Source organism: Colius striatus, chromosome 2 (genome assembly GCF_028858725.1).
Source record: "Colius striatus isolate bColStr4 chromosome 2, bColStr4.1.hap1, whole genome shotgun sequence".
Classification (NCBI taxonomy): domain Eukaryota; kingdom Metazoa; phylum Chordata; class Aves; order Coliiformes; family Coliidae; genus Colius; species Colius striatus.
Window position 1 is genome coordinate 87,539,028 of NC_084760.1, and position 14,670 is coordinate 87,553,697.

At 42.5% G+C, this 14,670-nt stretch overlaps 1 protein-coding gene across 1 annotated transcript in view; it reads right to left on the reverse strand.

Annotated features, from left to right (window-relative positions):
• Positions 1-1,103: 1,103 nt before the first annotated feature.
• Positions 1,104-14,670, reverse strand: part of LPGAT1 (lysophosphatidylglycerol acyltransferase 1) — a 65,723-nt gene continuing 52,156 nt past the window's right edge. The window contains exons 8-9 of the mRNA XM_061991391.1: positions 10,878-10,984; positions 1,104-5,810 (exon numbers count right to left, since the gene is read on the reverse strand). Coding sequence (XP_061847375.1) covers positions 5,659-5,810; positions 10,878-10,984 — 259 coding nt within the window. The 3' untranslated portion in view covers positions 1,104-5,658. The remainder of the gene's footprint in view (positions 5,811-10,877; positions 10,985-14,670) is intronic.

Here is a 14,670-nt window from a genome sequence, read left to right on the forward strand (position 1 = left end):
AATTAGTGATATTTAAAACGCTGAGCACCCTTTTGGAAAACCTGTGACAGTTACCAGAAGAGTAAAAATACAAGAGAGTCCTGAGAGATAAAAATTTATTTATATCTTGATCAGCATGTCATGATATGGTCACAACTCATACAGCTGACATTCTCGTAGCCAAAAGAGGGATGATTTTTCTTTTTAAAAATACACTTTTCTTTCCATCAGGAAGGGTTTTTTTAAAAACAAACATTTCATACTAGGCAGGAATTAAAAACAATGGCTTTTTCAATATGACAACACAGCTGGTACGCACTGGATCTCCCACCAGTGTCTCGATATTCAGATCTCAAGTTTTCCCTCCCATTTTTTCCCTCCCCCGCCCCAGTTCCCACCCCCACAGAAAAACACCACACAGAAAAACAAGACGAAACCCAAAAGGCAAACAAAGAGGTAGACGTAACTACAACCATGGCGCTGCTTTGGAAATTGTGCAAGACGTCATACTATGCTCCAAGGAGTTCCTGTCTTCTGTGCTGGAGGTTGCAGCATTAGGCGCCAGCCCACGTGGAAGGGGAAGGGGAGCTGAGGAGAAGCGGAACCAACGGCGCTGCTCCACTGGGATTGCTGGGCCCAGCTCACCTTGCTTAAAACCAGACTGCTCTGGTAAAAAATGCACAGATCTACAAAACCATTGCAGCCCTGCTTGCCAAAAGGCTGGAGCCACAGCCTCCTGGGATGGTGGCAACGCGGGGCCCAGGTGCTGCCCTTGGCATGTCCTCAACTCCGGGCAACTTTAAGAGGCCTCATGGCCACGCCGAGACCTGCAGAGACTTTGTGCCGGCAGTTTCCAGCAGGTGCTGAAGGGACCAAGGGCTGCAGGAGCTGCTTTCCCCACTCCTCCTCTTACCAATTCTGGCATAGACACACTTGTCCTTCCTGAGAAGAGCTCTAACAAGCACTGTTACCTCTCACAAATTAACACTGCAGCTGTATAGTGAACCCCAGTGTGATGTTTTGCTATTTGCAGTGTCGAGGATAAGCACAATAGAGGCTGTCTATAAGACATAAGCACAATAAATACAACCAAAGAAAATAATCTATTAAGGAGTAAAAGCACATGAAATAAAAAAAGTCAACTTTATTTTTGCCAAACACACAAAATAATGGGAAAAGACACCTACTAATCTCTGTAGAGAAATGCTGTTTCTGTTGGTCTTTCTGAAAGACATCTTGGCTGCTGGAAAGATTTGATTAAAAAACCCAGTGAAATAAATGCAAGAAAATAATTTCAAATGCAACCAGCCCTTTGCAAAATCACTGGGAATCTCTACAGGCTTCTGCATCCATTCTATCACACAAAACACACATGTGGGTAACAGATGGGGAAGGACAAAATTGGAGGTGAAAATAACCGGTACCAAGAAAAGTAATTTTTATCGCACAAAATGAACACCATTGTGGAGTAATTTTAAGGAACTAACGCACTTTAATAGGCCAGTTGCTCAGTGAATAATGACTTCATTATCCAAGAAAAGGCTTAACTTTTAAATTCCTGGAAGCCTTTTAGAGACTTCTTTTGTGTCACAGCCACGCAGTCTACAGCTTTTACTGAGGGGAAAAAAAATAATGCTGAAGTGTTCATAATGTATGCAGCCATCTTACACAAGAGCAGGGTTTCAATTTTGCTCTTCCAATTGTTCAGGGTTTTAAAAAAGCATAAAAACTATCAAATATGCAGTTTTGCAAAATAACCCTTTATTTCATATGGCTCCATTAATTCCAACACAATACAGTACCCCAGATGTAGAATTATTTTGTGTGATTGTATCAGATCACCACAAAATCTCCAGCTGACTATCAAGAGAATGCCCCCAAGCCCGGTCTCAAGATTAGGAAATCCCAGTTTTAAAGTACCTTTGGTCCCAAAAATTTTATGTCAAGGCAAAGCGGAGCAGTTGAATCCTGTCACACACAGTGATCGGTATCTGTATTATCTTGTACAAATAGGTGAAAAAAGTTAACAGCACTTGATGGCAGTGTCAGACAAACAAAAGTTACGTCATTTGCAAAACAAGTGGATAATGACCAGTAGTACCACAGTGATCCGCTGTACTCTTACTGCGATCAGATGCATCATCATCGTATTTTTGTGGCTGGGGGTGGAGGAGGGAGAAGGAAGCTTTTCATTTCCCAGTGAGCACGGCCAACTGAAATCTTGCTTTTCAAAACCTGGTGCCAGCAACTTAAAACAGCCCTGCCTCCCTGCCTGCCCCAAGAGCGCGGGCTGCCGCAGTGGCCGGCAGGGTGGCTGGCAGGGCGCGGGGCAGGCGGCCTGGTCGGAGCACGGCAGCCAGCAGCTGGTGGAACGAGGCTCCGAGCAGCAGCACTCGGCCCCCGGCCTTGCACCGTTTCAGTCGCAACGGCTGGTGCGTGAACAATGAAAGGGGAAACGCAGAGGTGTCTGTGTGCGGCCCTGGCAGAGAAGCGGCTTTGCCACATGCTTCAATCGCTCTGTGCTCACTTCTGCGCCCAACACCTTCCGGTTCACAGGGGGGTGGGGGGGTGTTCCTGTGAATTTGTCATTCTTTATCATTTTATCCATTCTTCTCCTAACATAAATTCAAAGTTATATTAATAACGTGATCAGCTGCACGGTTTGTTGACACCCTTCTCTATCACGCCCACTTGTGAACTGTGGAGATGAGGAAGCCTTGGAGGGCACAGTGCTGCCTCTGGTACCACTGACTCACAGATGGCAGCACCGAACCGCCACCAACAGCAATTGAAGTCTTACACACCAGCCTGCTAAGCTCCAAACAGTCTTGACCAGCATGGTATTTTTAAGCACAGAATTTCCAGATATCTTGTATCCATTTTCTGTTTTTCCCTTAATAGAAAACTTGCTTCTATCCAACTTATTCTCTTTCATGAAGCTGCATCCAAGTTTGTGCTGGGAGGGTACGTTGGAGTTTCTTTAATTCCACTGTCACCTACAGCAACTCGGCCGTAAGGAGACACAACATCAGTCTCTTCACATTTTCCAGTGCAGGCAGGAAAGAAGCCTAAGACCTAATACTATTTACTCACCCTACCAAAACAAAAAAAAAAATCAGTGCTTGAAAATAAACGTCTCGCAATAGTTGAGAACTACGGCGGAACAAACTGAAAATGAGCAGGATCAGATAAACCAAGTGCTTATCTGAAACGTTATTGCGCGTTGCTAAGTTCTTTAGGCAGCACGTGAACGCTATTTTCTGCAATCCACTGGAAAAAAAAATACTGCATTTGAAGAACCAATACACTCTTACACAGAGTTCACTGGGTCTATACAGAACAATCTCCTGATGCGAGTTACTGCTGTGCAATCTGCTTATATCAACTTCCCTTTTTAATATCGCTCCAGTCTGTCCTAGCTCCAACTAAAACCAGCTGTGCTACAGGCATCTCTGTGGTTCTGGTCAAACCACCTGGTGGAGGGCAGAAGTAAGTAGCTTGCCATCTGCATTTTGCAGTTTTGAGAGTTTGTTTCCGCCCTGGTGCTGCAGACATAACCACTCACACCATTAGAGTGGCGCTGGGCTGCACCAGGGCACCCTCCTGTAACGGTGGCAGAGTCAACACATTCATTTCATCAGCTCTACGTCAACAAGGGCAACAGGGAAAAAAAGTCCTGCTTCCGAGAGCGGCACCCTTGCAGGGCACACACCTCTCTTCCAATGGATTTGTGTTACGTGGGAATTCGGGTGCGCGTCTGGGCATCAAGAGGTGGGATTTAAAAACAGTATCTTACCTAAACATGAAGCTGTAGGCAAACACTGGCCGGCGCCTCCCGGTATGCCTTTTCAGTCAGTAAGGGGACTCATACTTCAGGGGAGCTTCCTCTGGTGTCTCATTCTGCACCCTTCCCCACTGAGCTACCTTAGGATAAAACTACTGCTTTTGAGGGACAGGGTGGCACGTTTGCCTGGGTGCTTTTCTGTGAAGTCGGGCAAACTGGCACAGCCCCATGCTTAGGTGTGCTCTCAGTCCCCTGCAAAGCGAACTCTGGCTGAGGTTTGTATTCTGCACACCACCCACTGTGATTCATGTAGCAGGAGAGGGAGAGAGAAGAGGGATCAATACTGCCCATTCAGAGCCAAAACTACCGAGGGCGTACTTTGTTCTCAGTGAAATTACTCTGTAAAAGGCAGCATGCCAACATCTGAAGTTCTGGCTACCCTGCCTGTATTTAGAGAGATTAGTTTTATTTTAGGAACAGCTCTCTCCAATCTGTGCATAATCACATAAACACAATGCCAACCAGACCTGACAGAAGTAAAACCGCACATCATCCACAGCTCTTCAAACGTATCCTATGTCACACGTCTGAAAGTGTCTTCTGTTCCAGATTGCCTTTAAACTCAACCCATCCTTCTACCAGTAAGGTTTTAGCATAGTGGTGAGCTAATTAATGTTGCCTTCCATGTAGTTATTTCCGAGTATCTTCCACACCTTTTCTCAGTATTATCTTCCTACAGATTTATGATACCCATTATAGCTATTTTTCCTCTTTAAGAAACTAGTTTTTCTTCTATTACTCCTTAACAAAACGTTAAGATGGTTGGCATTGAATTATTTAACCTCTCCCACAAGTAGATTTACTGCTGTTGCAACTAGCGGGGGAGAAAAAGGCCTCTATAAACCACACAAAGGTCACCTTGGTTGGACTGCAGTACAAAATACAAAGGTGGCTAAAAATCATCAGCAGCACCAGCAGACCTTCAGAAGCAGTTAGAATCGCTCTGGCTTCCAATGCATGACAAATAAAGCTCTCCCCTGTTCCCTAGATTTCCTGTCTTTTCCTTCACTGTATTTTTACCATTAAAAGTGCATTTTGAAAACTGATGGTGATCGTTGAGATGGATTCTGAACAAAAAAAGGAAAGAAACCGAGTGACTTCACATTTTCCAAGTTTCCCCACACTACGAGATACTGGTAGCACACAGAATTCAGAGAGCTGATGGTAAGACCACAGCAGGAATGGGCTGACTCGTCAAATGTGGATAGCTTCTAACCACACTATGATGCTCCAATGGTTTTGTTGAGGACTAACTCCTCACCAGACACACCTGTTGCTGGATCTTATTTGAGTTGTGGTTTCAGATCAATGTGTCTAACACAACAGCTGCTGACTGTGTAGCCGCAAAGATGCCGCCACCAGCTCTGTCCAGTACCTTTGACTCCAGCACAGAGAGTTGCAATAAAGTACAAGTTGTGCAAATGAGGAATCTCTACCACACCAATGCTGTACAGACTACTGAAGAGACAAGTTGCTGAGTTTTCTGAGCTCTAACTACAATACCAAGAAATACTTGTGGTGACAGAGCTTTCTCGTCACGGACATTCTTCTACGGTGGTTGTACGATTGCACCTTTTGTCCAAATGCTGAATTTGCTTAAGTGTGGGTGAGAGTATACACTTTAAAAAATACAGACAATTCTTAAAATAATACAGGTCATCAGGTCACTAAGTTACTGATCTTCACTTTCAGCGGAGTTTAAAATTTCCCCAAAGAGAGGTTGAAGTCCATCCAGTATTTTCCTTTACTCTTGAATATTCACATTTGCACATAGGACATGATGCTCATTTGCAAGAGCCTGGATTCCCCTTGTGTCCTTGGGTCCCATTCCACTTTTAAAATAGGCAATGATAAAAATACTGAAAGATGCAGTACCACATACCGCCTGACAAGAATGCAAGTGATTGTATGCCGACCAGCCACAGGTTGCTGAGGGTCATCTCCCGAGAAATAGCTTTGGTTTGACCCTGCGGTGGAGGAAAAGCTCCTAGAAGAGAAAAGAAAGCACAATAGATACTAGGAAGAAGTTTCTCCCTGTGAGGGCGGTGAGTTACTGGAACAGGCTGCCCAGGGAGGCTGTGAACACCCCATCCCTGGAAGCGTTCAAGGCCAGGTTGGATGCAGCTTTGAGTAATCTGGCCCAGTGGAAGGTGTCCCTTCCCATGGCAGGGAGGCTGGGACAAGATGGTCTTTAAAGCCCCTTCCAACCCAAACTATGTGATGATTTAATGCCTCTGCAGCACGAACCGATGGCCTTCATGCACAATTCCTCACCATCACTGTTTGTTCTGGCGACAGTGCCCACAAACAATTAAACTGGTTACTTCTGTATTATGCTGTTCAACTTCCAAAAGATTCCTCAGCATCATCAGTTATCTTCAGGAAACTTTCTAAAAGGAAACCCCCTTAATTATGAAGAACAACTTTCATTTGGATAGAAATTGTATGCATAAATTTCAAAGCATTTGCTAAAAGCAGCTGCCCTTGTTGCATCTGGCCATTGCAAGGAGATCTGACTGACAACTAAGCTTTCTGTGTTATTTCTGAGGTTTTATTAACATCTGTGTGAGCAAACTGAATGCCTGCCACGTTAAACTTCACAGATGCTTGGTAATGATTTTTTTTACACTGTGAAGAGACAACACACACACATTTTTCAATGTTTCTTTTACGCAATTCTTTTTAAACAGCACTTTTCACATGTAGTTTGAACAGTCATTGGCCAGCCAGTCAGAGACACTAAGGGAGCACTGTAATTTGCCAGTTTTCCAGAATGACTCTACTGAACACTTGTTGAGATGAGGAAGACTGGCAGGAGGTACACATGATAATTCAAACAGTTGTTTTTCCTTTATTTGACTTTTTCTGTCCTACAACACTAAACTCACATGTCTGAATACATCAGAGCTTTATGATCAGAAGCAAGTTGTTTGCATGTTTTTACATTTGCATATTAAGTAATTTGCCTCCCATTTGACTGAGATGCAATAAAGCCTTGAGAAAACAAAACTCTTCTTGTTAATCCTGAACAGCAGATAGAAAGCAAAAATCTAAATAGACCTGAGAAGACGATGAACTTGCTGCAGTACTACGAAGTCACAACCACTCACAGAAGAACAACAGATGAATGACTCAAACAGTAAAGATATAGCGGTGTTGATTTTTAATCTTAGAAACCACACAACTTGGGCAATTAGATATCAGCAGCAGCTCATCTCTATGCTTCACATTTGCTGTCACTGCAGGAATTGCAATCAAGCATTTAAGATAAAGCTTTTCTTCCTGTATGAATGCTATCAAATGGGGAAAAAAACCCAACCAACCAATCTAAAAACCAGCCCAGACCCTAAAAACCCCCTGGATGAGTCCCATGGTCCTCTCACCCATAGGTGTATTCACACATGGGCAGATTTGCCACACCGTTTATTCCTCTGTAATTCTCACTGCTCAGCTTCTATTTGTTCACTTTACGCTACATTTGTTCTTCCACGGCCTGTTGGTTTTTCTGTCCTGACGCTGACCTTTGCTTTCAAGAACTTTCCTTTTTCCTTGGTACAGATAGTAACCATCTCTCTCTCTCTCCCAAGTCAACCTGCATCTGACAGAGCAAACAACCCTTTCCCTTTCCTAGCTGAGACGAACCAAACACTTCCAGTGGTCCTCCCCAGAAACAACTCCCCCTCCCCCTTAATTATCTCAGCACAGCCGACCAGTCCCTCTTCCCGGCCCAATTCACATTTGTTGAACAGGGACACAGAGTGTCAGGAGTAAGTTGCAGATTGGGAACTAGGAAGATTATTTATTTCCGTGGTGCTGGTGCCTACTCTCTCCTGCTGCCCTACAGCATTACACTGCTCACGCTTCTCCTAACATCACGGCACTTAGCTTCTGAGCAGAGGGAACGAGGGTCCTTCAGTATGCAATCACTCTCTTCCAACTGATAAGCTCCTCATATCTAGGGCTTTTTTAAATGAGCCTCCAAGCACTTTTGTCCTGCTAAATGTGATCTCATTTGTGCTACTGCAGCGTTCAAGGTTATTTTGCTGAAACTTCAGACAAATCATGGCCAACACAAGCTTTCTGCTAGTTGCTAAAATAAGTGACTTTGTGTGGCTTATAGATACATATATTAACTGCAAATGCCTTTACTTTTACAAATGGAACATGTAAAACGAACCTATAAGAAAGAGTGGGACAGTTTCACATTCAAATTTTAGGCAGATACTTTGTTTATTTTTAAGAGGTCTTAATATAAGAGGCTTTCCTCAGACCTTCTTAACACTTGAAATACAGCAAAAAGGAAAGAGATATTTCAGGCTTTGTCCTCTTACCTAACAAAAATATGCCAAAAGAATGTGTTCCTACCCATGACACTGTCAACGCACACTTTTAAACACAGCATTAAATGTTACCCAGCTTCATGAAGTATGCTTTATAAACTGAGACAAGTTCCTGAGGGGTGTGTATTGAAAACATGCTGAAACTGCCCCGAGTCTTAAAACCACACCGAATTGAGGCAAAGTAACACGTCAATACAGAGACAGCTCCAGAGCAGCTTTGTGGATTTCCCTCATGTTAGGCCTCGGGGCTTTTCCAAGGGGTTTCCAAAAACTGTAACAGCACTTTTGCAGAAAGCCAACAAAAGCAATGCCAGCAAGTTCTCAACTGGCATAAATGGTAGTAACTTTAAATTATGGTAAATTATGCCCAAGAAAGTCCTATGTCAGAGCATTTCCATTTAAAACATTTCTTATTAACTGATTACATTGGCAAATTATAATCAATTATCTTATTTTGGAAGCACATTTCAATGAGTAAATCTTATTATACTCTCTGAAATTCTGGTCTAGGTAGATTTTTGGAGTATGATATGCATCTGGGAAACAATAATCCCATGTACCAGTACAGGCTGGGGAATGAACTCAAGTAGTGTAGGGCAAAGGGACTTGGTGGTCTTGCTGCACAGCAGGATGAGCATGAGCCAGCAATGTGCCCTCGTGGCCACAAAGGCCAATGGCATCCTGGGGTGTATTAGAAGAGGGGTGGTGAGTAGGTGGAGAGAGGTTCTCCTCCCCTTCTCCTCTGTCCTTGTGAGACCACATCTGGAATATTGTGTCCAGTTCTGGGCCCCTCAGTTCAAGAAGCACAGGGAGCTGCTGGAGAGGACAGGGCCACAAAGATGATGAACAGAGTGGAGCATCTCCCTTATGATGAAAGGCTGAGGGAGCTGGAGCTCTAGCTTGGACAAGAGGAGACTGAGGGGTGACCTCATTCATGTTTACGTAAAGGGCAGGTGTCAGGAGGAGCCAGGCTGCTCTCAGCGATGTCCAATGATAGGACAAGGGACAATGGGTACAAGCTGGAACATAAGAGGTTCCAAAGAAACAGAAGGAAAAACTTCTTCACTGTCAGGGTGAGGGAGCACTGGAACAGGCTGCCCAGATGGGTTGTGGAGTCTCCTTCTCTGCAGACATTCAAAATCCACCCAGACAAGTTCCTGTGTGACCTACTCTAGGTGGTCCTGCTCTGGCAGGGAGGTTGGACTGGATAATCTTTCAAGGTCCCTTCCAACCCTTAAGATTCTGTGATTTATTTTAATGGTATTTGTTAAATAATGTCTCAATGACAAGAATTTTTTTACTACACTTGTATTTTTAAATAGATTCGCAGTTACTTGTCTAATAAAGTCCAATATATGCACTTGGATGTGATTTATAGCAGGGTCAGACTTTTGCCATCAGCGATGGCTGAGTGACAGCACTATTTACTAAAACAAAATACAACTCTGTGTTGTTAAAAGATTCTATTAATCTTTTAAGGCAGTACAACTGAAGCACTCAAAATCAAATTAAAGCAGTCTGTGCAACAAATCATCTAATAAAATTAGAGTCTTTGTTTAACACAGTCAGTCTGGAATATGAAACTCAGTTGATTCAAGAGGCTGAATAGTACTCCCTCCCAAGAACTGTAATACTTGCTAATGAAAAGATTACTTTTTCTTCAGAGACAAGTTGCATTATTTTGTCTGGAGTCTTCCTACACGGTCTTTGTTAAACTTCCTGTCCTGGGTGTAAAAATAAACCTATGTTTTCTTCTCTGGATTTTCTTAGTCTGTTTTATGATGATGAATTCTTCCGGTTTGTATTCTGAACACTCCCCCCTCACACCTGCTGGAGGGTGGATGACATATTTCAGTATCAACTGAATGGAAAAAACCAGCCTTGAGGAAACACTCCTGCAGCTATAGTTTCCAAGTATTTACCTAATATTTTTTAATCACGCTTGCCACTATCCCTTCAGTAATGTTGTTATGCCCTGAGTTTATTTAGATTCCCTTGACTCACTAACACTGACAGTGCATTTTGAGAGAAGTGACCTCAGTACCTCACAGCAAGGAAGCCAGCACTGACAGCAGAGGGCTGCAGGTCAACACTCCAGAGAGCTTTTGCTACGCAATCCTTACAGATCCTTCCAATCACAGCATCCTTCTGTGGAGCTTCACAGGGAATAGCAGAGGACTATGGGTTTGGGTTAGACCTGCAGACCACTTCCATCAGCTTTCACTAATGGTACAAGTGCCAGAGGAACATGCTATATAGCCACACGAGGCAGGTAAAATAATGTGCCTCACATGAGTCTTCATTTGATCCTTTCTAGTTGAGTTCTTGCTCATTTTAATCCCTGAAGGCTTTCTGTCCCCTCCAAACTTAAACTCTAAATGCATGCAATATTACCTCTGCATCTTGCTAAATCGTTCCACTCAATGGAATCCCGTGGCAGCAAGTTTCACAGCTGAACTATGTTATTGCAGAAAAACAAAAGGATTTCCTTACATTGTCTTGAACGTGCCAGCCTCAAAACATGACCCTGGTTCCAATGTTACCCAGGTAATTTACCTTTCCTAGATCATTTATCATACTTCTTTTTGCCTCATTAAAAGTTGTAATCTGCTGTACTTGTGTGAAGAACGCAGACACATTCCTAAACCCTTCCGAGAACCCTGTAAGGAAAGACATGAACAAAGCACAACTCTCTTTGCTAAGTGTCATCCTACCTGTCTCATAGAAATGTGTCAAGAGATCCTCCTTTTCAATGAAACGCTGATACAGCCAGTCTGTAAGAGCTTCAGGCTCTGCAGGTACATCTTTAATTGGAAAAATCCTACCAAAAGAAACAAACATAAATCAAACCTAGGAAATGCGTTCTGTACGTGAAGAACAAAATTATTCCCTTCTGCCTTGGCCCACACCAAAAAACAGAGAACAAGAGTTGGGTATATATCTAACTGCATGGTTCACTCTCTGTCTGACTCACAGACCACATTGGTATTAAGGATACACACCTGGAACATTCCAGGTTACCAGGCAGACACACACAGAAGACATTGGACTACAGCATTTGATCAAAGTTACTAAGTCATTGGGGTTTTTTTAAAATAGAATACCACCATTACTACCATTAAAAAAAAAACAAACAGAAACCAAGAAGCAATGAAGTTAATGCACTGAAACTCAGTCTCAGAAAGACTGTTTTGAAGAAACAGTTCAACAGCCAGAAGCCATGTAACGACATCACCAAGTACCAAAGCTCTTCTGTATCCCAGAAATCAGCCCTCGCTGCTTTTCAAAGGATGGCAGCAGCTTTGTCTCAAATTTCTAAGGCAGCTTTTACACTGAAATCTGATCCTGTAAGTAAGTAACACTCAAATATTGCTGCTCAATTTTAAAAACCCCAATAGAAGAATGGCTGATGTTTTGGTACTTGTACACTGAATAAATACTATGGCTACTTAGGAAATCATATACCCAGACACCAAGATACATACACACGGAAACCTCCAAATCACCCACCATACCCCGCTGCGTGATTTTTCCAAAGCAGAATTTCAATTTGACAAATTCATACTCTAAAATGTGAGGCCTTTATTGTAGGTTTCTCTTTTCAGGTGAGCCCCCATTTACCCCATCATCTACAGCCTTCCTTCCAATTTCAGTAGTGCATTCTTCATTTAACTTCATTTTCAACACAGTTTGAGTATACTGAAAAGAATTTAAAGTAACACCATAATCATGTGACAGTGTCTGAACAGATAAGGGAACATCAGACTACAGAAATAAGACTCTTTTGTTGCTGCTACTGTTTTCCACATCTTTGCTTGCTTTGTTGCCAAGTCATTTGTAGCTCTTCTTTTCAGTCTGATGCACATATAAACTAAGCTGTAAGCAGAGAAGAAAAGCAGCGAAGCATTGCTCCAATCAGAGTTTTAAAAGTAATGGTTCTTCAGTATACTGACATAACTTTAATATAAGAAGATGAATAATATTTTTCACCAGCTATGGCATCAACGTGAACTCAGATATTTCTGCAGCCTTTGCAGCATTTTTATCTACATCTTTCTCACACTGTGGAGTTCTCTGTGCTCTAGGAAATTCACTCTCAGTAACCAGAAACTAGTAACTGGTATCTCAAGTAAAACACAGTTTGAAGAAAAGTCTTTGGCCAACAACAAATATATTGAAATATTTGGGCAGTCCAGGAAATAGCTCAAGGCCTCAGCATACATATTAAGAACAATGACAAAGACAGGTAATAAAGAACTATTTTATCTTAAAGCCCAGATATCACACAGCAGATTAAAATTAAACCATGTAGAAGCAAGAAAAAACCTATACCCATGGAGAAAGGACCATTTTTTCTGAGAATATAACACTCAAAGACTTACTCTCTGTCCCCAAACACAACTGAGCTGCCAAGCACTATTTTTACTCCCTTCTGCCTATCTGTTGAGAAGAGATAAAAACCACTCAGCAACTGAATATTGTGTTTCACGGTACATTTCTGAAGGACAGATGCTTGCTTACGCAAGTTTGAAGATGGTTCAGAACTACCAGAACGTGTGTGTGGGCTCAGGACACAGGTCTAGGATTCCCTGCCTTCATTCACTGTTTCCACTGTAAGCTGCAGATATTCTTCATCTTTGCTCCTCAGTTACCTAATTGATAATAACTCTACAGCTCAATAATTTAGTTAAGTCCAGCATTTGTCCAAGAATGTACCTTCTAGTCTGAAAACATTATCACAACACCTTACAGGATACTCATTAGAAACAATTTATGAGCTGGCACTTTAATGGAGTAGCAAAGTAGTGCCACAGATACTAATATTGTCAGAGACTAATGGAAGGCAGCACGCCACTTTCCTGCCTGAATCCATCCTGGCATCTGTATGAATCAATATAGTATCAGAATTCTTGAATCTCTGTGTATAAACTCTGCTTCTTAAAAGTTTAAGAAACAATCACTGTTAGAGGCAGCCTGAATGAATATTAACAGAGAGTGGAAAACAACTGTCTTTCCAATAACGCTGCCCTGGCTGCCACGACCTAGCAATGCTAAGTGCTAGTGTTTTAAAAGCATTTTCGAACGTATTTTTAGATTATCCAGAGTTGTTTTTACAAGTGGGACATTCTTGCTAACGGGTGAGCTAAATAAGAGATGAAATGTTTTTAAAAAAAACCCTTAAACTCTGGAAACAAGCCCCTCCTGTGCTAGATCAGGTAAAGCTGAACCATCTGGTGTTTATATGAAACATACTGCCAGTGTCACTGTTCTCTGCTCATCAGATGGCTCAGCTGGCATCTGCATTTTAAAAGAACATCCTCTTTAAGGAGACTGGGTTCAGGAAAGGTCTACTGTTAGAAAACTCTACACAGACAATCAAAACATGACATGGGAAAGCCATTGCTCTGACTGCAGCAGAGTCATTCCCCACCACTGCTGCAAAGGCTGCCAGGTCCAACGTTCAGAGAGGCAGGAAACAGCTGCTTCTTTTCAATGAGATATGTGAACAGCAGTCAAAATGTTCACAGCACGAGCAACATCTTTGTTCTCTCTCACCTCTGGGTATCCAGCACCAGGAATGCCATTAATAGTGGACATTCTGACAATTTCCTCAGGTAAATAAAATGTTGTCATCACATAGAACTGTCCTGACAAGTTCAAGACGTAGTACCTGAAGCTTCTAGATTCTCTTGGGTACTCAAATCTTTCTAGCTTTTGTACAAAACTAACCTCACATTGCATGAAAGCAAGGGTGTATTTGTTCCTAGTGTAGTAAACAAGGAATGTAGTAACACCGGATAACTTGACCAGCAAATCCAGGTGGAATGGAAATACCTCCCTTCATTTCCCAGCATCATTTCTCATCATGGGAACAGCTGCTTTACTGTCATCAGGGGGAAGTGGGGAAGGAGCTAAACTTCAGTAAAAGCAGTGCCACCACAGGCTGTACCCTGAGAAATTAAAAGGGGTGATGGAAGTCAAGATGTACTCGGATGGGAGGCTGAAAAGCTGTCTCAATAATTGTTATGTCCTACCTGGAGGTTAGTTCTCTGCAGCTGTGAGGAGACAATGGCCACAGGACACCAACCAGCTGAACGAGCAACAGCAACTTCTGTATTACCCCCTACTATTATTTATACCTCCCTACTCTTTCTCAGTTGTAATATGATGGAGGGTCTCTGGTAGCTCTCAGGCATGATCAAAAATAAGTTACTTGCATAAAATGCGTGTTAAAATATAACTGCCAAACTGGATGCCCTTTGCAAACACTTCTGCAAAACTCATCCAGCAACCACAAAGTATTCCATCTTATTTATAGCTAGGAGTCTAGTTTATCTGTATCAACATGGATGCAAAAAAAGCCCCACACAAACCCAAAAAACTTCCTCAGTTGTTGAAAGCTTGCTTCAACAGCAGCACAGTACAACATCTGGTATGAGAAAGATAGGTGACACACATAGTTATCTACAATATGGCACAAAGACAGCTAAGTTGGCTGGAAAGAGT